Source organism: Dromaius novaehollandiae, chromosome W (assembly GCF_036370855.1).
Source record: "Dromaius novaehollandiae isolate bDroNov1 chromosome W, bDroNov1.hap1, whole genome shotgun sequence".
Lineage (NCBI taxonomy): Eukaryota > Metazoa > Chordata > Aves > Casuariiformes > Dromaiidae > Dromaius > Dromaius novaehollandiae.
This window is the reverse complement of record NC_088130.1, coordinates 3,441,385-3,463,612: the sequence shown is the minus strand read 5'-3', so window position 1 is coordinate 3,463,612 and position 22,228 is coordinate 3,441,385. Positions and strand designations below refer to the sequence as shown.

Here is a 22,228-nt window from a genome sequence, read left to right as displayed (position 1 = left end):
GTAACACAGAACCCAGGCATAGTGTGGATGAATGTTTCCTTCCCTTCCTGGAATTTGCTGAGGGCTCAAATTCCATCCCTTTCTCAGCTTCCCTTTTTAGCCTACCTTCCCTTCACCACTGACATCTTTTATGGCATTGATGTGACCTGGTTCCCTCAAATGCATATAAGAAGATTTCTCACACTGCATTTCTGAAATGATCAGCACAGAATAAGGAGAAGGATTAAGGTAGCTTTAAACTACATTTGTAAGAAGACCTCTATCCCGGGCTGTTCCGGAGATAGGGGTGGACCTGGTGAAAAATCAAAATGGTGCTGAGGACCCCTCTGCAACAGCTCTGGACCTTTTATTTAGCATAGAGGAGGAAAGGAAGAGTGCTATCTTATCCCTGCTGAATAGGAATTAATAAAAATCAACCGCCAGCATTCTCAGCTGACCAAGTTATCCAAACACTCATTTAATGCAAATCCAGCCTACTTCCAACATCGACACTGAGATTAAAAATTTCCCAGGATCCCAGGCATAGCTCCATTATCAGTCCAATAAAAAGTTTAATCTTTAAGTACATAAGAGTCATCAACTTCCAGATAACATAAATGAAATGGCATGGAGGGAGGAAAGAGGGGGAAGGCTCCTAAAAGGGAGGCAAATTCTTTGTGATGAAAGGGTCATCCAGATGTTAAATCATGGTCTGAAGCCTCCTGCTGAGTCATGGGTAGCACTTTAGGAGTGAACCCTTAAATGGTCCCCCCCCCCCATTGTTACAATATCATAAAACCCTCTAAATATCATTACTTTCTTCAAAAACGGATGTGTAGGTATAAAACAAGATGATGATGCCCCTTTAAGATTAATTAATTTTGCATTGTTAGGTCAGTGTTAATTGCATAAGAGGAAGAAGTTATGATGACTACATCTAAGAAGAATATACTTTTAAAAAAAGAACTCAAGTAAGCACAACAGAGGAAGTCAGACAGCATCACTAACTGCAAGTGATCTATACCTATTTACATATATTTGTTGTACTGTGTAAATGGAACACATTTATCATTGATGAAAGAGGCAAGAAAAATCAACTTTTTAACCATTTGCTGTATATTTATGCCTTATTTTTATCTTTACAGTGCTCTTCACAACAGAAAAAGTGATCTGCTCTTGTAAAGTAGGCTGCACATAATCACATTTTCAGGAATGATTATTGGTAAAGACAAATTAATACACATCTCTGAAACGCTATGATAAGCCAACCTATAAGCCTGAAGAGAAGCAACACCTTCATAGTTATTATTATTGTACAGATCTAAGACAATAATCCTGAGTGCATGAAAAACGTTTTTCTTCTTCCTTTGTACAGTAAACAATCTTGGTTAGCTGCTGCATCTAATGACAAAACATACATCAAAATTCTTGGATGGGGTTTTGAAGCCTTTTCAAAGTCCTGCTGTCTTTATCACAGGCAAGTTTAAATACAAACACAGATATTTCTTTCACCCTTTCTTTCAAATAATATTATGCAAAGTGGTTCCAAAAATGTTTAAGATTTTCCTCTTAAGACACCTAAGGGCATTACCTTTTCTAGAAACAGTAAGCTACATAGAAAAGGGCTCTTACACACCAATCTTATTTTCTGAGTAACAAACCTGAACGATAAATGCAAAGGGTTCTCTGAGGTCTGGAATTTGCTGTTTAGAAAGGTGCTGGCTGTCACCAACTTGTGCAAGATGGTATACTTTTAATGGCATCTCAAGCGTGACTACAGAGCTCTGGGGGTGAGGGTGAAGTTACATTGTTATATTGAAGTTATATTAATATAGTTTAAAGATGTGAAATATCACAGTAATTTAGTGGAGGTTTATTTATTTTTCTGTGCATTATAGATCAATATTGTGTTTCCCATCAAGCTATTTCTCTTGAGATCATAGTTCAGTGCTGTCTCTTATAGAATCTCACGTCATAATTGAAACATTTGAGATTATCTAGTCATTTAATAGGTCATTGTATAGATGATTGATAACTAATAATTAAGGAGTCAGGCAGACTAGTTTTTATTTAATGTTTTTGTGTTCTCTAACGTGTGTGTCTTAATCATGAAGGTCCTACTTCCAAAAGGTACTGTTAGTTTAGGATCTCAAAGTACAAGAAGTCTCTCTCAGCTCTCTTCCCCTCCACTGCAAACAAATATTTGAAAAATCCAGCTAATCTTTTGCCCAGTTTGATATTTTCAGCAAAAGCAGCAGCATGAAGATGAAGTGGCAAGTTCAGCCTCTTTCTGTAGTGAAAGAAGAAATATTCTATGATGTTTGATCCTATTCCTTAATGATTTGTGTTCAGTCTATTAATATAGCTACTGTTAGGTTTGTAGAGAACCGGTACTAAATGCGGTTTTGTCTCGACATTGCTGCTGCTGCTGCTGCTGCTGGTGCAGAGCCGCCGCTGCCGAGGCACGTCGGGCAATGCCGCACCAGTGCCCCTGGGAGCCGTCCGCGAGGTAAACAACCTCATGCGCCTGCGCAGGGAAAAAAGGCGCGAAAAGGGCAGAAGGCGGCTTCTAGGGGAACAGCACGTCTGGCACGAGCTGCATGTGCACATTTGCGATCTGCGCATGAGCAGGAGACCCCCAGATGCCCCCAGCCTGTTTCTGGAAGGTTCCGAGAGGGTGGACTGCGCATGACAGCTAATCTGCATGGGGAGTGAGGAAGCACCTCCCAGAGGTGGGGCAAGAACCTATAAAAACTGCAGACTGGGTGAATAGCAGGGGGGCTTGTTTGCGACGACTGGAGATCTCGAGCGGAGTCAGCGGAACATCATCGGACTCGGAGTGGCGGTAGCTAGTTTCTTTTCTCCTTTTCCAACTTTCTCTATCTTTTCCCCTTACCCTTTTTCCCTCTCCCCTTCGCCTTTCCCCACCTTTTCTCCCCGCTTCGCTGAAAATAAAGTTAAAAGGTTGTATGATATTTGACCGGTTTAAGGGTCTTAATCTCGTCCTTGGGATCGTAATGAAACCTTCCCAATATTGGATCGGGACATCTAATTGGCGTCACGGACAGGATCCCTTGAGACGAGTGTGTCGTACAACCTTATGGTGTGGTGACCGATTAGTGAATGCTGAGATCTTTAGTATAGTAGTTTGTGGTTTGGCCTCCTGAGGGTGGATAGGGGAAACTTGGATTTTAAGGTGTGACCCCCTCAGGATGAAATCCCCTTTGTAGGACATTTTTGTAGTAGTTTACGGTTTGGCCTCCTGGGAGTGTATAGGGGAAACTTGGACTCCTTTAATTAAGGTTTGGCCCTCCCAGGACGAAATCCCCTTTGTAGGATATGGCTGCCCAGAAGGCAGGCGATTTTTGTGAGGAAATTGGGAAATTGTATGACCTTTTGGAAGCACACCATTCTTGTCCCTCACCCCCGGGACGAGACTGGGCACGGGACCATTGGTTCCACTTGCAAAGTGTAGCGGACCGAATAGCGGTCTTGCAAAAAGAAGCTAAAGTAAAGAGAGGAAAAGGAAAAGCTATTGTTTGCGCCATGCTAGGAGCGTGCCTAGCAGCTGCGGTGGAGGACAGGAAGCGGGCACCTTGTCAGGCGGAGGCTGTGGTTGCCGCGCTGCAAGCGGCGCTAACGCCGCTGCAAGAACAATTAGGGGAAATCAAGCGGGCACTGGAGGAGGAGAAGCACCAAGGTCTGATACTGAAAGAGGAGCTAAGAAACCAGCTCCTGAGGGAGGCAGACACCCTCGCCGAAACTGAGGTGCTGCTCGAGGGAAAAGGGGTACGCCAAATTTACCCCCAAAGGGACCTAAAAAGATTAAAGGAGGCCGTAGACGGCCCCCCCAATATGTGCCCACTAGTCAAAACGGAATATATATACGAGGACGACAGCGACAACCACCCCCAGGTTGTTACCAAAGAAATCCCTTTCACAGCTACCGAATTGGCCAAGCTGCGAAAAGATTTTGCCAGAACGGCTAGGGAATCCGAAACCGAATACGTGTGGCGGGTATCCCTGTCCGGGGGTTGGGGGGGGGGGGGGGGAGGACGACACGGAATCCTGCTATCGGAAAAGGAGGCAGAGGGATATTGGGGCCTGGGCATGTTCCTGACGACCGGCGATCGCCGAGCCCCGTGGTCCCTGACTCAGAGGGCCGCATGTTGGGTGGGGGGGCTGAACCCTTTGGAAAGGGGGGATCCCCTAGCTATAACAGGTTCCGTCGATCAATTGCTGGAAAGCGTACAAAAGGCAGCTTGTCTGCAAATGATGTATGATCGGGAACTCGAGCCGAACCTGAGCTCTCCGATGTTATTGCCGGTAGATCCTGAGCGGATGACGCCCCTAATACGGGGACTTCCTGATTCCCTGAAACCTATTGGGATCCAATTGCAGGGGAGAATCCAAAATGTGCCCTGCGAGGAGAGAATCGCGGCTGCCCTGGAGGGGATGGTAACCCCCGAGCATCGGCGGCTGGGGAAAAAGGTGTGGACCTGGGGGGAGATAGCCCAGGAATTGATCAATTATGGGAGGAAATACGGGCCAGTCGGTCGGACTTACCAAAAAGTGGAAACTAGGGCCATGCGGGCGGCAGAGCCAGCAAACAAGCCGCTGGCATTTTCTGGGAGGAGCCCAGACTTAGCCAGAAGAGAAGGATCCCTGACCCGGCAGGGACTATGGCAATTGGGGCTGCAAAAAGGCGTGCCCCGAGACTTGATGGACGGGCTCCGGACCAAAAAACTAGAGCTCCTGGTACGGAGGTGGTCCGGACAGGGACCCCCCGCCCAGACCGAACCCACCCCCCCACGCCGGCGTTAAACGTGGGGGAGGAGTTCGAGGGGGACGAAAGGGTGGTGGGAAAACTAGCTCCTCTGCCCCCTCAGGGTGAGGGGGGAGGCGGAGGGTGGATGTTTATAAGACAACTCACCTGCAATAACAAAGGAGATTTGTTAATCACCGTAGCGGTGGGGCCGAAGAGAATGCCAGTAACCTTTTTAATCGATATGGGGGCCCAAATTACAGCACTAACACGGAGTGAGGCGGAACGGTGTGGCATCTCGGTCCCCTCCAAACACCTAATAGTTTTAAATGCTCTGGGGAAGACCCAAACTGTGCCCATGACCCCGGTAACATTGTGGTTACCAGGGGAAGAGAGTCCTGTGGACACCATGGCGGCTGTGGGGTCTTTTCAAATGAACCTCTTAGGCATAGACGTCCTGAAGGGGAAACAGTGGCGGGATACCTGGGGAAATTCGTGGTCTTTCGGTGTTCCTCAGGTCAGAAGACTAATCGGAGATTTCGGTGTGGCAGTGCGCTTGCTGCAAGCGGCGCCTCCCCTCCCCACTTCCCGGCTGACTAATGTAAAACCCTATCTGTTACCTTTGGGAGCCAGAGAGGGAATTACCCCAGTATTGGAGGACCTGAAAAAACAGGGAGTTGTGATCCCGGCACAGTCCCCCTTCAATTCCCCTGTATGGCCAGTTCAAAAACCAAAGGGTAAGTGGAGACTCACCATAGACTATTGGCGACTAAATAACAATACAGGCCCATTGACGGCAGCTGTGCCAAACATTGCTGAATTAACAGCGACTATCCAGGAGCAGTCCCACCCTGTGATGGCAACAATCGATGTCAAAGACATGTTGTTTATGGTCCCTTTGCAGCCTGAGGACCAAGAGCGTTTTGCCTTCACGTGGGAGGGACAGCAATACACGTTCACTCAACTACCTCAGGGGTACAAGCACTCCCCTACGCTAGCCCATCATGCGCTAGCACAAGAGCTCGAAACTGTCCCCATACAGGCGGGAGTCAAAATTTATCAATACATAGATGATGTGCTCGTGGGAGGGAGCCAGGTAGAGGATGTTGAGAAAACGCAGTGCGACATTATTGCTCACCTAGAGCAGATAGGGCTGACAATTCCGCCCGAAAAGATCCAAACTCCCTCCAGTGAAGTAACATTTTGGGGAATCTGGTGGAGGGGGGGGGGGAATGACCTGCATTCCCCCGGATACCCTGTCCTCGTTGGACTCAATTAAAATGCTGGAGTCCAAAAAGGACTTGCAACATGCTCTAGGGCTGCTTGTGTTTTGGAGGAAGCACATTCCTGACTTTTCAATTGTTGCCAGGCCATTATACGACTTACTACAGAAAAGGGCTCACTGGGAGTGGACCTCGGTCCACGATGAGGCGTTGCGGCTGCTGGTTTTTGAGGCGAATGCCTACCAAGCTTTGGGGCCAATCCACCCCACCGACCCTATCCAGATGGAATGGGGGAATAGAGCATTATTGCAAAGTCTTTTCCATAACGGAAGGAGCTGCTAAAGTTTTAAATATACAAGATGAGGCAGACTTGAATAAAGAAACCCCCTGACTCCCCCCTGTAATTCAAGTAGCTCCCACATTTTCCGATCAGATCCTAAATGCATGGTTCACAGATGCTTCCTCAAAGCGGAAAGGGAAAACCTGGAGATACCGGGCTGTGGCGCTCCAAGTGGGGACTAAGGAGCAGATCATTACAGAGGGAGAGGGCAGTGCACAGGTGGGAGAGCTGGTTGCAGCGTGGAGCATATTCCAACACGAAAGCCAGGCTACTTCCCCTGTACACATCTACACGGACTCATATGCGGTGTTCAAAGGCTGCCCGGAATGGCTTCCTTTTTGGGAGCAAAACGCCTGGGAGGTTAATTGAATAATAAATATACTTGGAGAGCAAAAGATGCTAGTGGGAAAACTCGCAAGATTCACATAAAATTGATTATTCCCTCCTTCTGACCCGAGGAGCGAGTTTGTTCTTATTTCTGTTTTCAAGGGCGGTGGTCTGACCAAGATGCACCTACTGCTCTGGACCATCCTGATTCAAGGAGGCATCCACGAGGGCGACGAACGACCACTCCCTCTACCTTCCCCCCACCCATTTAATCCCTTCAAGAACAACGAGTTCGTGTTCCTGGCGAAAGCAGTAAGCCAAACTGTCAATTTAAGCCACTGCTGGGTTTGCAGAGGACCGCTAGGGTCATCAAGCTGGCCGTGGACGTCCACACCCCTCACCCCAGACCAGATCATAAGCAAGTACAGCGAAACCACGGACGACACATGGGATGACAGTGGGACCTGGCCAATTCAGTTTCCAGCCATGGGGCAATATTGTTTAAACTGTACCCAGGAGGGAGGGATCAAAGTGGGGGAAAGTAAATGTCGATGGACACTCACTCGTAAGGCACTCGATAAAGACAGGAATCTCCACTCATGGATGTGGCTTGATGAAATGGGGCGCAATTGGGGATTTGAGGGATACTGGTCAAACAAAAATGAAGCTTTAACTCTCCAACGACCCAATTATCCCCCTTACAAGCAAACCTGCGAATGGAAAGGCACTTCTGGGGCTTGGTATTGTACTGGCTGAATAGGTGATGGGGCGACCACATTTTTCAGCCCTCTGGGCGACAGAGATGCAACTTACTTTCAATTCCCAATGGGGATAAATGGGCCACCTGCTCAGGGCATCGGAGCTGAGAAGGGGCATTATTGGATCTGCGGACACACAGCATATAAATTTTTACCCGCGGGGTGGTCGGGAATCTGTTATATAGGGATTATCAGACCTTTGTTTTTCCCTTTTACCAGAAACAGGCGGACCTCGGTTAGGCATAAAGGTATATGATAACCTCGGTGACAGAAGGGTTGCCCGTAAGACGTGATCCATTAAGGTAGATTTGGGTGGGATGCAAAGATGGGGGAATAATGAGTGGCCTCCTGAACGAATAATTCAACATTACGGGCCTGCAACCTGGAACCCTAATGAGCCAATATCAGGGGTGAGAGAACCAATTTATAACCTAAATCGAATAATCAGACTACAAGCGGCTCTGGAAATTATTACCAACAAAACCGCTGATGCAATAGATCTTTTAACTCAGCAATCCCAACAGATGCGCACGGCAATCCTTCAGCACCGCATGGTTTTAGACTATCTGTTAGCTGAAGAGGGAGGAGTGTGTGGGAAATTAAATATTTCTAACTGTTGTTTAGAAATAGATGATGTAGGCGAAGTAGTTCTCCAGTTAACCAAAGATATCAGAAAAATAGCCCACGTCCCCGTCCAAACCTGGAACGGCTGGAGTGGCGATTTGTGGTCCTGGTTACTGGGGGCACCGTGGGTGAAACTGGAAAAGCGGATTCATTGCCCGGTGTGCAATAAGCCAATAATTACACACTCAGGAGAGACATTTGCTTATTTATTTCAGTTGCGCAAGCCTGGGTGCTCGGTGGTTTCCCACAAATCAAGCACAGCCCTCCAACTTTTCAAGTAGCATTTATACAAACAAATTGCCGGGTTTGCAGTTTTCCCTTTTACACTGATTGGCTAGTGATTTCTTCATTCCCCGGGTCCCACCCCTGTCTCTCAAGGTCCTGACGAGGAGGAGATAGTAATTCCAGCAATTAACACTGCCCCAGCAGGGACAGTAGGTGTTATCTCCCAAGGTCCTGACGAGGGGGAGATAGTCCAGACCCCTTAATTAACATTGTTTCAGCAGCGAGAGGAGGCTTTGTTTCCCAAGGTCCTGGCGCCCAAGCAGGCCTTATTTTAAAGCCTTGATATCCTCCCTTTCGGAGTGTGGGGCACAGGAATGCAGACTGCTGGTAACTCCCTTATCTTTCCAGCCTGCACCAGCTCTGGGGCCCTTTCTTACCGAACTAGGAGTGCAGCCTAAGGCTTCAGCAAATTTAGCTACTCATGCTAAGCAAGTTTTATCTAAGTGACTACCTCTAGGCAGCTTCAGTTCAATAATTTACAGTTCAAGTCTTCAGTTAAGGATTAGCAGTTCTAGGATGCCCTTGATTAAAGAATGCTTCTTTTTTAGAAAATAGAGATAGAAGTTATCCTAATCTACCTAGTTCAAACATTCTTTCTGAGCTTCCCAGGGTTGTCTTGTAACAAAACAGTTAATATTGTATTTGTTAGGTGCAGTTGCTGCCTTAATGTTCTTACCTTGTATAATTCCTTCCTTTGTTCAATTAATCCGACATGTTGTGTCAAATATGCAATTTGTTCCTACCACCTCACCCGACGGCATAAAGAAAATCCGTGCCATCCATCGGCCACGGCCAACCACAGTACCCATCATTTAAACCCATTCCCAGTTTCTCCTGAAGGAGGAAATTGCATATTGACATCCACAAGGCATTTGCCAGCTGTTTTATACCTGTTGTAACAATCATCTACCTCGTTAACTCAGTTTTGAACTTCTGTGAAGTTAAATGTTCAAGAATGAGCTTGCATTGAGCAACACCTCTGTTCAATCACTGTTAAGCACTTTATTTTTTACCCAAACCCATGTTGTTCCTTTTACTCTTCCCGCGACTTCCCCCTACCCCTAATTCTCTCTCCCTTCCTTGCTTGCTTTCTTTCTCTCTCTCTCTCTTCTGCCACCAAGCTGCAATGTCGAGCCACGGGGTGGTGTAGAGAACCGGTACTAAATGCAGTTTTGTCTCGACATTGCTGCTGCTGCTGCAGAGCCGCCGCTGCCGAGGCGCGCCGGGCAATGCCGCGCCGGCGCCCCCAGGAGCCGTCCGCGAGGTAAACAACCTCGTGCACCTGCAAGGGGGGAAAAAAGCGCGAAAAAGGCAGAAGGCGGCTTCTAGGGGAACAGCACGTTTAGCACGAGCCGCATGTACACAATTGCGATCTGCACATGAGCAGGAGACACCCCCCCCCCCCCAGATGCCCCCAGCCTGTTTCTGGAAGGTTCCGAGAGGGTGGACTGCGCATGACAGCTAATCTGCATGGGAAGTGAGGAAGCACCTCCCAGAGGCGGGGCAAGAACCTATAAAAACTGCAGACTGGGTGAATAGCAGGGGGGCTTGTTTGCGACGACTGGAGATCTCGGGTGGAGTCAGCCGAACATCATCGGACTCGGAGTGGCGGTAGCTAGTTTCTTTTCTCCTTTTCCAACTTTCTCTATCTTTTCCCCTTACCCTTTTTCCCTCTCCCCTTCGCCTTTCCCCACCTTTTCTCCCCGCTTCGTTGAAAATAAAGTTAAAAGGTTGTACGATATTTGACTGGTTTTAGGGTCTTAATCTCGTCCTTGGGATTGTAACGAAACCTTCCCGATATTAGATCGGGACAAGGTTATGTGATTAAAGGCTCATCTACATAAACACAAAGGAGCAGAGGAACACTGATGGGTGGAGGAACCCCAATAACCTGATCAGTGAAAATGGAGCCCCTGCCCCAGCCCCTCTCCATGGGCCGGGGGTGGCACCCATCAAGATGAGTCAAGGGGAGAGGCTCTCTGGGTCACCTCACAGGCTGAGGGGGGGTTACTGCCTAGGGGTATGGGACACATCATGGGATGCAGGGAAGTGCATTTGGGGAGCGCACAAGACTTATCATGGGATGCTTAGGGGAGGAACCAAAGGCAGGGAAAGGGAGGGATCAAGGTGGTTTGGGGGAGGAACAAACTAGGAAAAGAGAGGGGAAAAGGGCCAGTCACTTGTGAAGAGGCTGCTGGCCAGTATGCTTGCCTGGCCGTGCCCCGCGCCTGATCGGTGCTGTCTGGCCTGTCGTCTCATTAGACTCCATTTCTAACTATTTTCCTGGGTGAGGGGCTCTCTATTCTGTGTGTGCGTGCATGTATGGAGGGCTAAGTGCCAGCCACTGGAGTCGGACCACAGGTCACAGGAGCCCGTGTGTCTGGGGTGCCAGCAACCGGAGCCCGTGAGGGTGTGCATGGCAGTGTGTGATCGCTAGCAAACATCAAGCCAGACTAGCTGGCGAGTAGGTCAGGTGACTTGGGGGCCAGGTGTGTTCGTATGTGTCTCTGAGGGTGAGACACCTCGAGGAGTTAGCTACCAGAGGGACCAGAGGGTCCCAGCCAACTGCTGGAGAGACCGTAAGGTCTGAGCTGGGGGGTCGACTGAGAGACCTGTTTGTGTGTGTGTGCTTCTGCGTGGGAGGCAACTGGGGAGAGCAGGGATCTGGGGCCCAGCTACTGGGTAGACTGTCTCAGCCCAGCTACTGGAGGGATCCGCAGTGTATATGTGTATATATTTCCCAGTAATGGACCTTTGTCCTGATCAGCCAGAGAGGGGAACAGGATGAGGCCATTGGTGCTGTTTGTGTGAGTGCTTTCTGTGTTGATCTATGTGGCTGGCCGTGTGTATATGTGTATTATATGTGTGTGTCTGTGTGTGTGCCTACTGGGAATACATGCTCAACCTCGCTGCTGGTTGGACCTGGGGGCAGAGAGCTGTGGCAGACCCTCGGCTCTATTGGGCTGCCAGATTCAGCAACTCCCTAACACGAGTGACATCCTTCCCACTTGCTATGAACCTGAGACTAATTTGATGTCATGCTGGGAACTGAAGGACCCCAGGTAGAAGTCTCTTTTCTATGATTAGGGAACACTTCAGCCATACATATACAAGTCCATGGGACCAGACAGGATGCAGAGGGTGCTGATGGAGCTGGCTAATGTCATTGTGAGGCCATGCTCTATCAACTTTAAAAGGTCATGGTGATCAAAGAAGGGTCCTGATGACTGGAAAAAGGCAAATGTTACACTCATCATCAATAAGAACAAGGAGAATGATCTGGGAGGACGGTCAGCCTCCTCTCAATCCCTGGGAAGGTTACAAAACAAACCCTCCTGGAAGCCATGTCCAAGCACACAAAGGACAAGAAGGTGATTGGGATTAGCCAATATGGATTTACCAAGGGCAAATTGTGCCTGACCAACCTGATTGCCTTCTATGATGAAATGACTGGGGCTGCGAACAAGGGGAGACCAGTGTTTGACTTCAGTAAGACCTTCAACATGGTCTCTCGTGGTATCCTTATAGCCAAATTGGTGAGATATGGGCTGGATAAGCAGATGATAAAGCGGGTGGAAAATTGGCTGGACCATTCTGCTCGAGGTGTTGTGATCAGTGGTTAAAAAGTCCAATTGTTGACCAGTTACCAGTGGCATCTCTCAAAGATTGATACTGGGGATGATAGTGTTTAACATTTTTATTAATGACCTGGATGGAGTGCACACTCTGCAAGTTTGTGGATGGTACCAAATTGGAGGGGACAGTTTATACTGAAGGGCAGGGTTGCTACTCAGAGGGACCTCAACAGGCTTGGAGAAATGGGCTGACAGGAATCTCATGAGGTTCAACAAAGGGAAATGCCAAGTCTTGCATCCAGGATGGAACAATCCCATGCAGCAGTACAGGCTGGGGACTGACTGGCTAGAGAACAGCTTTGCAGGATCTGGGGTTCTGGTGGCCAGCTAGTATATGAGCCAGCAGTCTGCCTTTGTGGTCAAGGCCAATTGCATCCTGGGGTGTATTAGCAGTAATGTAGCCAGACGGTTGAGAAGTGTATTTTTCCTCCCCTCTGTTCAGCACTGATGAGACCACATCTGGAGTCATGTCCATTTTTGGGCCCCACAGTACAAGAAAAACATGGACATACTGCAGCAAGCCCAGCAGCTGGCCACCAAGATGGTCAGGGGGCTGGAGCACATGGCATAGGAGAGGCTGAGAGAACTGGGATTGTTTAGCCTTCAGAAGAGAAGGAAGAAGGAGAGGCAGAGGCAATGGACACAAGTTGGAACATGGGAAATTCCACTTAAATATTAGGAAGTTTTTTTCCCCATGAGAGTGGTCAAACACAAACAGGGCCCTGCTTTGAGTAGGGGCTAGATCCCTACCTAGAGCCCCAGAGGTCCCTTCCAACATATTAAATTATAGAATCGCAGAATGATATAATTGCCTGTTGTCATCCACTTATTTTCTTGTTTCTATAACTAAGCTACTACGACAGCTTAGGAAAAGCTTTAAGGACTTCCTAATCAGCTGCAGAACAGAGACACTAGTACAAACAACTTACGGCTAGTTTGAGCAAAGGTAGTCGATTTTGCCTCAGAAATGTGCTAGCTGTACTCACATCCCACTGTGGGGAACAGTAACTTCCAGCTGGAAAGAGATAACAGCTTGAGACAACATCTTTTTAAACACCACTCCAGCTAGATCTGTAGATCTGACTATGCCCTAAAACTTAGTAGTGAAGGCAGCTCCAGATTTTGGATGCATAGTATTTCCTTAGGAAATGTATATTCAAAAATATTCTAAAACAGGTCTGTTCATAAAATCGTTCAGAATAAGCTATCAACAGCACCATATTGTAATCAAGAAATTTTTTGTTTTAATACTGTTAGGCTAATCCAGCTATTGGGGAAGAATATATACAATGGGATTTAGTGAAATCTGGAATAAGATCAGGAACAACAGCATCAAGTCAACAGAGCAACCCTATTTGGCATACTGTCAACAGTGCCAGAAATGGATCAAGGTTTGACTGCCTTGGTTCCTTTGTGGAACAATAGTTGGCTTTATATTTGTGATGGCTTTTGGCACAGTTTGGATTGTTGTGGGCTGTATGACATTTTACACATTAGAAGTGATTGCCTGAGATGAGGCAAATTAAATACATTTAAAATAACTTGATATAGAATGTAACTTATTTGATAATATCAACATTGTGCAGAAAAATCACCTTGCAGAAGTAATTAAAATGACGTCTTGACTTGTAACCCATCTTATTCTGGTGTCTGCTTACAATACCTTGATTTTCCCTGAATTTCCACTGTTTCTGCCATATTTTATGCTATGGGATCTATATTGCAGTACTGTGGGGAAGCTGAACTAAACTTCCATTTATAATTTAAATGATTAAACTACTTTAATTAATATTAACAACAACAGAGGTTGAATCCTGCAGGTTCTTTCTGGAACACTGTCACTGAAAAAGAATCTAATAATATGACCAAATACTGTTATTTGGGGTGAGAGAAATTGTCTTCTACAAAGCCTTTTCTAGCAGATGTGTGCTGGAACTAAACCCCCTCAGCCTCAACCAAGGCACCAGCTAGGCCAGGAAGTCTCAGTCTTCATTAACATACCAATTAGGAGGATTTTGTAAACATAAGTCTGTCTGGTCATTGGAGTAGAAAGATTTATAGTCTTGTCTGGTGGGATTTATCGCAGGAACCAGTATTGTATTGTACTAAATTTTTGGACCTTAGTTGAAATAAGCTGTATGAGATAGCTAATTGTGGACTGTAATGCTCATAAACTGAACAAAAAAATTCAAGCTATAGGAGGCAGCTTTCCTATCTTTGGAGATACACATTGGAGACCCATGAGAAACATGGTTTAATATGATACAGCCTTTATTCTTTGTTTTCAGATTAAGTACTCTGAAATAAGTTAATGCAAATATTTTCACAATTTTACTAAAGCAAAACTTGCAGTATTAGGCTTTGGTGGTGGTGCATTAACAGCAATGAAGTCCAGAGGCCAAAGTCTGCTTGCCCCTAACAGCTGTGAAATCCCATTTTAACTAACTAAATCTAGAATAGAAAATCATTCTTGAAATTTAAATTAGCATATTACAATTTGCAGTTATTGGAAGCATGAACAGCTATTTAATCAAGTTGTCACCTCAAATAATAGTCTGTTTTGCAACCTAAGACACACTCAATGTTAGTTTTCTACTCCTAATGCTGCTACATAAATATTTTACTGTCATTTAAAAGGCAAAAGTTGAAATTTTTCTTTCAAAATCGATAGTATTGCAATCTAAAATATTTAATTATATAAAACCCAAAGCAATTCAAATGTTTGTAACAAGAAAACAAATTTATTTCAGAAGACAAGACACAATTTTGTTTTGAAAAAACACAAGAAAGCTAGCCTGAGTTCAAGTCTGAAATATTCAGAAAAATCCTACTGTCTTTAGTATGTTCCGCTCATTATTTTTAAACAACACACTAAAAGTTAATATATATATTTTTATAATTATAAAAGTTCCCTAGTTATTGTACAGTACACAATACAAATTGCCCACAAACTATTATTTAGCTCCTTCCAATTTTGAGAGGACATGAGATACTAAAAGATTTATCATTTCTCACAAAAAAAAAAATCACATCAGGAAATACATATTTACAAAATCAAATACATTATACAAAAAATCCTATCACGTTATTCTGCGATGATGTTTTCCTTAAATAATTAAAAAGTATGTTCAACTAATTCAAAAACTGGAAAAGAACATTACATTATCTCACATGTACAGTCTACAAAAAAGTTGCTTACCTCATTTACATAATGTATGCAGTCAATTGGAAAATAAAAGTTCAAATTTCTCCTACTGCTATTACATTTCTGTGCTTGTGGGACTGAATAATGTAATCTGCCACTTACTAAGTGAAATTTAAATGATGGCACTTTAAAGAAATATAGTATAAAATAAATGGAATAAAGTAAGTTTCCAAGAAGGTAAGAAAGCCCTGAGTGATGATAGAATGATTGATTGGTAAGCTCTAGAATTAACCTAATTACAGTTTACCACCTCAGGCACAATTTCCCAAGTGTTTGAAAGGCACTCAAAGTTTCTTTAATGGCCTCGTTGGTTATTACTGTAAACCCAAATTTCCAGTGAAGATGAGCAACTTGCTTTGGTACAAAATGATATTTTTCTGACATTTTAAATTGCTTTATTGGGTTACTTTAATATGATATTTAATGTTTAAATACAAGGCAATTACTTTAACATTGTATTTGGGAACCCTTTAGTATTTTGTGTAAGAAAACACAAAACAAAACTCTTGTTGACATCAGTGAGTCAAAAGATATTGGATTGGGTCCCTGATAAACACCAATCAAGGTGAGGTTGTCCCTCCACAGTCTTAATTCTTTCAAGACACTTACTATTTTGGAGTAAAATTCACCCAGTGCTGAAAATCATTGCAAGATGTTTGCACCTGAATCAAGGAAGAGCTTATGAACATGAGAGCATTTCCCTGATTCAGATTTAAGTGAGGGTCATTTTGATGCTGATAGTCTTGTTCTAGGCCTTCTTCTCTACAATGAATTTCACCTTTAACAATCAAATTACAGGAAGAATTCTTACTAAATATTTAATTACTCAGAGCTTCCAATCTCAACATTTTAATTGTTGGGGTTTTTTTGTTTTTGATTTTTTTAAGAAAAAAAAACAGAATAAAACAAGTGTGTTTAAATGATCAAACTAAGGCATATTTTCCTCAAACAAAAACTAGGCAGTCACTTTGTAAGTGGCTTTAACTATTTCTTAAGTAAAATTGGTAAATTAAACTCAGGTCTACTGGCACATAAAATCACTAGCAGCAGTGATCAAGGCATGCAAACTGAGAAGCATTTTACAATAAATTATGAATAAAACATTGTTAAATTAAAACCCTTTGAGTATTGCATTTTAATTACGTATGAATTTGCATTAACTGACTAAAAATGTTTACAGTTTATTTGCACTATACCACTGATTTAATTCCACTGAATAATTTAATGAGACTTTTTTTGTGCACTCATCTAGATTTGAATAAGTACAGCTGCACCTAGTGTTGCTGATTGGTACTGCAAGGAACCAGTAGAAAATCTCAGTAAGGTGGCATTTCTATCTATAATTTCAATAACTCCACTCACTTCTGAACTTGTTCCGTGGGGTATTATTTGCAAGAACAAAGGAATTTTTTTCAACACAGCAGAAGGCAGGTGCAATTTCTAGGCTGTTTTTTAAATTCTGACATTCAATAAGAGCTGTCCAAACTGCATCCCTATAGAGGAAGCTGAATAGTACCTTTATCTCTTTATTAGTCCTTATTGTAGTGACTGAATGTTAAAAGTAATATGAATACAACTGTACTTTTTATATCTGTTTATCAAAAAGACTATGCAGAAAGTTTGATTATAAACATACCAAGTATTTTGTAAAATTCATTCTCTTGTTAACTAAGATGTTTTTATTTCTAAAGATTTTAATTTACAGTATTAGAGTATTCCAATACTACCCTAAAGAGAGTTTCAATACAGTAGAAATAATTTTTTTCTAAACCTTCATCTCGTAAAGGCATCTTAAAGTAGACAACTTATGTCTGTAGAGCCACATATTTGATTTTCTCTAGATATTTATGCAATTATGAAAACAAAAGAGCAGAAGTACTGTTTTGCACTAGAGAGCACACATTGATGGCAGTGAATAATTTAGCCTAAGTCTCTTGAGGTTTCTATAACAAAGACATTTCTGTCTAGTATGCAAGTATTAAAATTAAAACCATTTTCTACAACACAATCAGCTACTTAGATGTATAGAATATTTTCAGTGGACCACTTAAATTATCTAAAAAGCTTTCTTCTCATCCTTACAATGCTCAAAGGGTTAATGCAAGGCATTACATTAAATTAATTTTCTAATACTACAACTAAGCACTGTGTATTTATGCTTCTATTCCAGTTTTTTTATTTTCTTTTTAATCACTGAATTCAAAAAGATACTAGAATTCCATTCATTGACTTGTTTTTAAACCATATACATGTAAGTTTTCCTGCTCTAGAGACCCAATTTTCAGAAATTTGTACTGATCTCTCAAATTAATGTTTTAAACTCTGAATTCACTGTCATATGAAGTACCAAAAATACTTATATTATTTAAAAAAATATTTTTTTTACCTTTTTTCATGGGTATAAAAGGTTATTTTATTTTGTAAAACCACTCTATAAATTAAATTAGATTGCAATGTAGCTCTAAGTAATATAAATGTTTTTCTAAACAATGCTGATGTCATTTGGTGAGAACCACAAAGATATCATCAGATCAGGTCTCTTATGGAAAATAATTTGAACAAAAGCAGTGTTTCAGACATTTAAAAATCCTTCATTTTAAATTAAATTATTTTATAGACCTATACATTCCTGAATGACAGTACACCAGCACATTATTTTACACATTTGTGAACTAAAGGCAGTAATGCTGTACATCATCATTTTGTAAGTAAACAATTTAAATAATACTATCCAAATTTTTCAATGGAACATTAAAAAAAAAAAGGTGCACAAAGCATGCTACAATACAACAGTAAAACACAGAACTAGGTAACTGAAAAGAGGAAAAAACCCTTAAAACTGTTTTACAATGAGAAATATGAAAATGTACCATCATTTTTTCATAAATATAAAACTTGTGAAAATTGGGCCCCATGTTTTGAAAAAGTAGTTCAACAATACCCATTCCCCCACACTGTTCACTGAGTTATTTGTGCTAATGGAGGAAATGTCTCTAAAATAATTAATTTGAATTCCATGTCAAGATCAGGTAAAATTCACAAATCATATGAGCTCTTATCTTATAACGTCTAGCCTGTGGATACTTGCTACAGCTCTTTAGAGCACTAAAAGAGTTAAGTAGGCTTCAGAGTTGATGTGGCAATCCAGCCACATGCTACACACTACATAATTTGGACTGAGGTATTCATATCTCTGTTTTTAAATCATTAATGATATCCATCTATTAACAATTAGCAAGAGTGTGCAAATTGTTTCATATGTATATGTTTGATTAAAATTTCAGTAAATGTAAAACACAAAATTCTCAAACTTGTAAGTATACACAGCAGCTTATAGCAACTTAATTATTTTAAAAATTTGGTAAAAAAGTGGGGAAAATATTGTTTAAAAGTTTGAGAGAATAATCAATTGATAAGCACAGAAATACAAACTCAATTCAGTTATCTGAAGCTGGGATAGTTCCAATTTGTTTTGATAACTGCTATTAGAATCCATGAAATACATTCCACCTTTGTATTAATGTTTTTTGTTTTCTTTTTGCACTACATGAACAGTGAATAACTGGGTGGGACTAGGGAGCTGAATCAAGAGATATTCAGGTCCCACCTCCTCTTAGCAATCTAGATTTACATGTGACAACCATACTTCTCTCTCAGCAACAATTCCAACATTATAGCAGTAAAGAATAATGATGATAAAACCAGTTAAGGTTTGTTAATACAAAAGGTGAAACCAGGTAATACAGAATATCAGTACTATAGCATAAAAACTCTATGTTAAAAATGAAAGAGTTGAATATTTCTTTTTATTTTACTTATAATACACAATGAAGGGGAATAAATATTTATCACAAGTTAGTTTTTAGGACTTCTGATGAAGGGCGCTGATTTCTAAGGAAAAAAATCAGAACTTAGTGATATTTGGGGGAACAAAATCTATAACGAGATTCAGTGCACAGGTGAATTTAGACATAAATGAACATAAACCTCATTTACATTCTTTGCTGAGATAAAAAACATCTGCTGACATCAGTAGGAATTATGCCTACATAGAATGGAGCAGGATGGGTTGGCCTCCAAATTCTGCTAAGCAATTTAAAATTAATTTTTGCACCAAAAAACGTTAGGACATCTTAGTTAATCTGTATCTATTCTTGAAGCATATGAAAGCTCTAGCAAACTTGTTTGCTAAAAACACACTGTTCATTTCACATGCTGTTCACCCATTTGGCATATACAATTTTATAAAAAAAATAAAATAAAAATCCACAGACACACTGGATAAAATTAAAGGCTCCCTAATCATTTTATACAGTCCTTTCTATAAAATTGAATTTTTTTGTTCTCTCCTTCACTTTTTTGCTCATTTACTTATTTATTTCCACTATTTTAGCTTAGCAAATTCATGTGTCTGCTTAAAAACAATGAAAATGCTTAACATAATCAGAAAAAATCAGAGATGCTTAATGTCAATTAATATGAGCTATATAAACTATCACTATAAGATTTAATCATTAAAACATAACATCAGGCTGACACCCCATCACATATACAAATTAAGAACATGCGCTGCATTATGTACCTGCTCATTTATTTATTTTGACTTTTTAAAATTAAAATAGACAAGGGTTTAAAATATATATATATAACTATGCTTAGGATTAAGGTCAATCTACTTTGTTAACAACATTTGAAGTTGATATTAAAGCTATTTTTGCTTTCCAAGTTCCCAAGCAAATTTTATTTCTAATAAAGTGAAATTCAGCTAGAAACAAGAAAAAATAGGTTTATTATTATCAATTTTAAGAGGGATATTAAAATCATTTTGATAATAAATTCCCTTTTATTTCTTCGAAGACTATGTAACCTGCCCTTAGTACTTAGGGAATTTGAAATTGACAGGCACACCTTGTTGAATTAATTTAAGAGTTAAGAATAACAAAAAATACTAAATCCTAGCTTCGGTTCTGTTTAAGGCACCATGTAATAGCCGAGGTACAATGATCCCTGATGTACATTCTTAAATGGCAATGGTCCATCTAGCCACCTATTCAAATTCTATGCAATTGGGAATAAATACAGGTGAGGTGTGCCAGTTACACTACCTTATTTAATTTTTGTAAAAATTTAAATCCACAAGAGTCAGGAAATAATTTGGAAAGAAAATGATGCAGGTTGCTACATTCCTTGCATTCTATAAATTATAAGAGCAGCAGATTGAGCTACTAGTAGGAAAAGACCTGGAATCCAAAGGAAAGTCATCCAAATGGAATGTTTTCCTGTATGTCCAGTTCAGCATAAGTAGCATGTACATTAAAAAAAACAAAAAAACAAAAAAACCCACACATCAAACCACTTCTTTTCAGGTTCAGTTTTAACAGCTACAGTACCACTCAACAGCCAAAAACATCTGTGCAGTGGTCCCAAACAGAGAATCAGTAGTCTTCAAAACCAGAGGAACCGGGATGCAAATAAAATCTGGAACTGTTGATTTTAAAGGAAGCTCGAATTGTTTACATGGTGATCAAATAATTAGGTATGCTTACTGTGTACACATTAGCACATTGTTACAATTTTATCATTCATTCTGCATTTGTAAATGCAGCGAAAATACTTCTTCCTTACAGAAAGAAAACAGTAGATCTTTCCAACCCTCCAGCATTATGATAAAAATACCCCCTGAATGCTCACAATTTTATCAAAATAGTGTCTTCTAGTTCTGTTCAATGAAAAGCACCTTTTATAACAAATTTGATGCATCTGCTGTCAAATGAGTATGCCTCCAGCATAAATCAAAGAAAATATTTATTTTGATATTTCACAGAAATGCATCTAATTAAAAACCTATGTTAATTATTCATCATGATGATGATTTCATATACATTAAAATATTTTTTAAAACTATGAAAAAATTTAAGTTACTTTAATTATAAGAGGACAAAAACATTAACATTAAAAGCTTGGCAAAAATCTTCCTTGACACTTGAAACTAGGAATTCTCTTAATATTGACTGGCTAACGCAAAATGACTTTGCTTACAAAATTTTTTTTAAACATCTGGCAAAATAGATACACCCATTCCATTTCACAACTCCAATAAAAGGTAATGTTCAGCACAGCTAAAATTTGATAAGTCAACCTTCAGATCTATTCTCTTTTTCTCCCACATTAAGCCCAACATCAACAGGGCTAATGTAGTTGGGGGTGAGCTTTCAATATTAGACTGCAGTATACGTATTTCCAGTAGCACTGCATTGTCTGATAGTCTGAGTACTTGTGACAATGTGCTCATTATGAAGTGGGTTCAGGAGGTTCTGCTGTACTCCACTCTCAAGTACTGGCTGCATGCAGTCCACCTGAAATGCCTGGTTTAGCTCTGCTTTCTCCCTCTTGGCTTGTGGTTCTCCAATTTCATCCAGCTCTTCTTCTATTTCGCTTTCAACTTCACTGCCTTCATCTGCATAAACAAACAACCAAGAAACTAGCACAAAAAGGAAAAGGCTAAATACAATGGCCTTTATTTTGCAAATAACGTATGGAATATGAAAATACAGGGAAGTCTAGCAACCTGATAAAGTAGAAACTGAAAACTTAAGATTTTATTGGGAAAAAGTCAATAAATACTACAGATAAATAGGTTAATGAACTCTCTCAGCTTTCATCACCATAGTTGCACACTGTTAATACCAGAATTGCCTTTACTATATGCTATCTCAAATAAATATTTCTAACAAATATTAATTTTGCACTTACAGAATGCCTTTCAACTCTGAGACTTGATTAACAAGGATTGTTACTCTCATTTTATAGATAAGGAAACTGAGGTGAAGAGAGGTTATGCAACTTGCCTCAAATCATACAACCAGTGTAAGCGTGGAGAACAAACTAAGCCTACACTCTACAAAGAGGAAATAAACTAATTTCTTACACTATATTCTTCAGTAACAATTAGCGAGTTATTTGGCAAGTGCTCATACCCAATTCTGCCACATCTTCACTTATCAAAAACCATCATTCATTACAGTGTAGATATATGTGCATGCTCATCATATCTTCCTTCCACCAACTGTCCACCCCCCTCAGCTCT

General features: G+C 41.4%; 1 protein-coding gene across 4 annotated transcripts in view; it reads right to left on the bottom strand.

Moving 5' to 3' along the window:
• Nucleotides 1-14,655: 14,655 nt before the first annotated feature.
• Nucleotides 14,656-22,228, bottom strand: part of LOC135324161 (transcription factor RFX3-like) — a 64,373-nt gene continuing 56,800 nt past the window's right edge. For all 4 annotated transcript variants that reach the window (XM_064499785.1, XM_064499786.1, XM_064499787.1 and 1 more), the window contains one exon: nt 14,656-21,598. In XM_064499785.1, the coding sequence (XP_064355855.1) occupies nt 21,360-21,598 (239 nt within the window). In that variant the 3' untranslated portion in view covers nt 14,656-21,359. The remainder of the gene's footprint in view (nt 21,599-22,228) is intronic.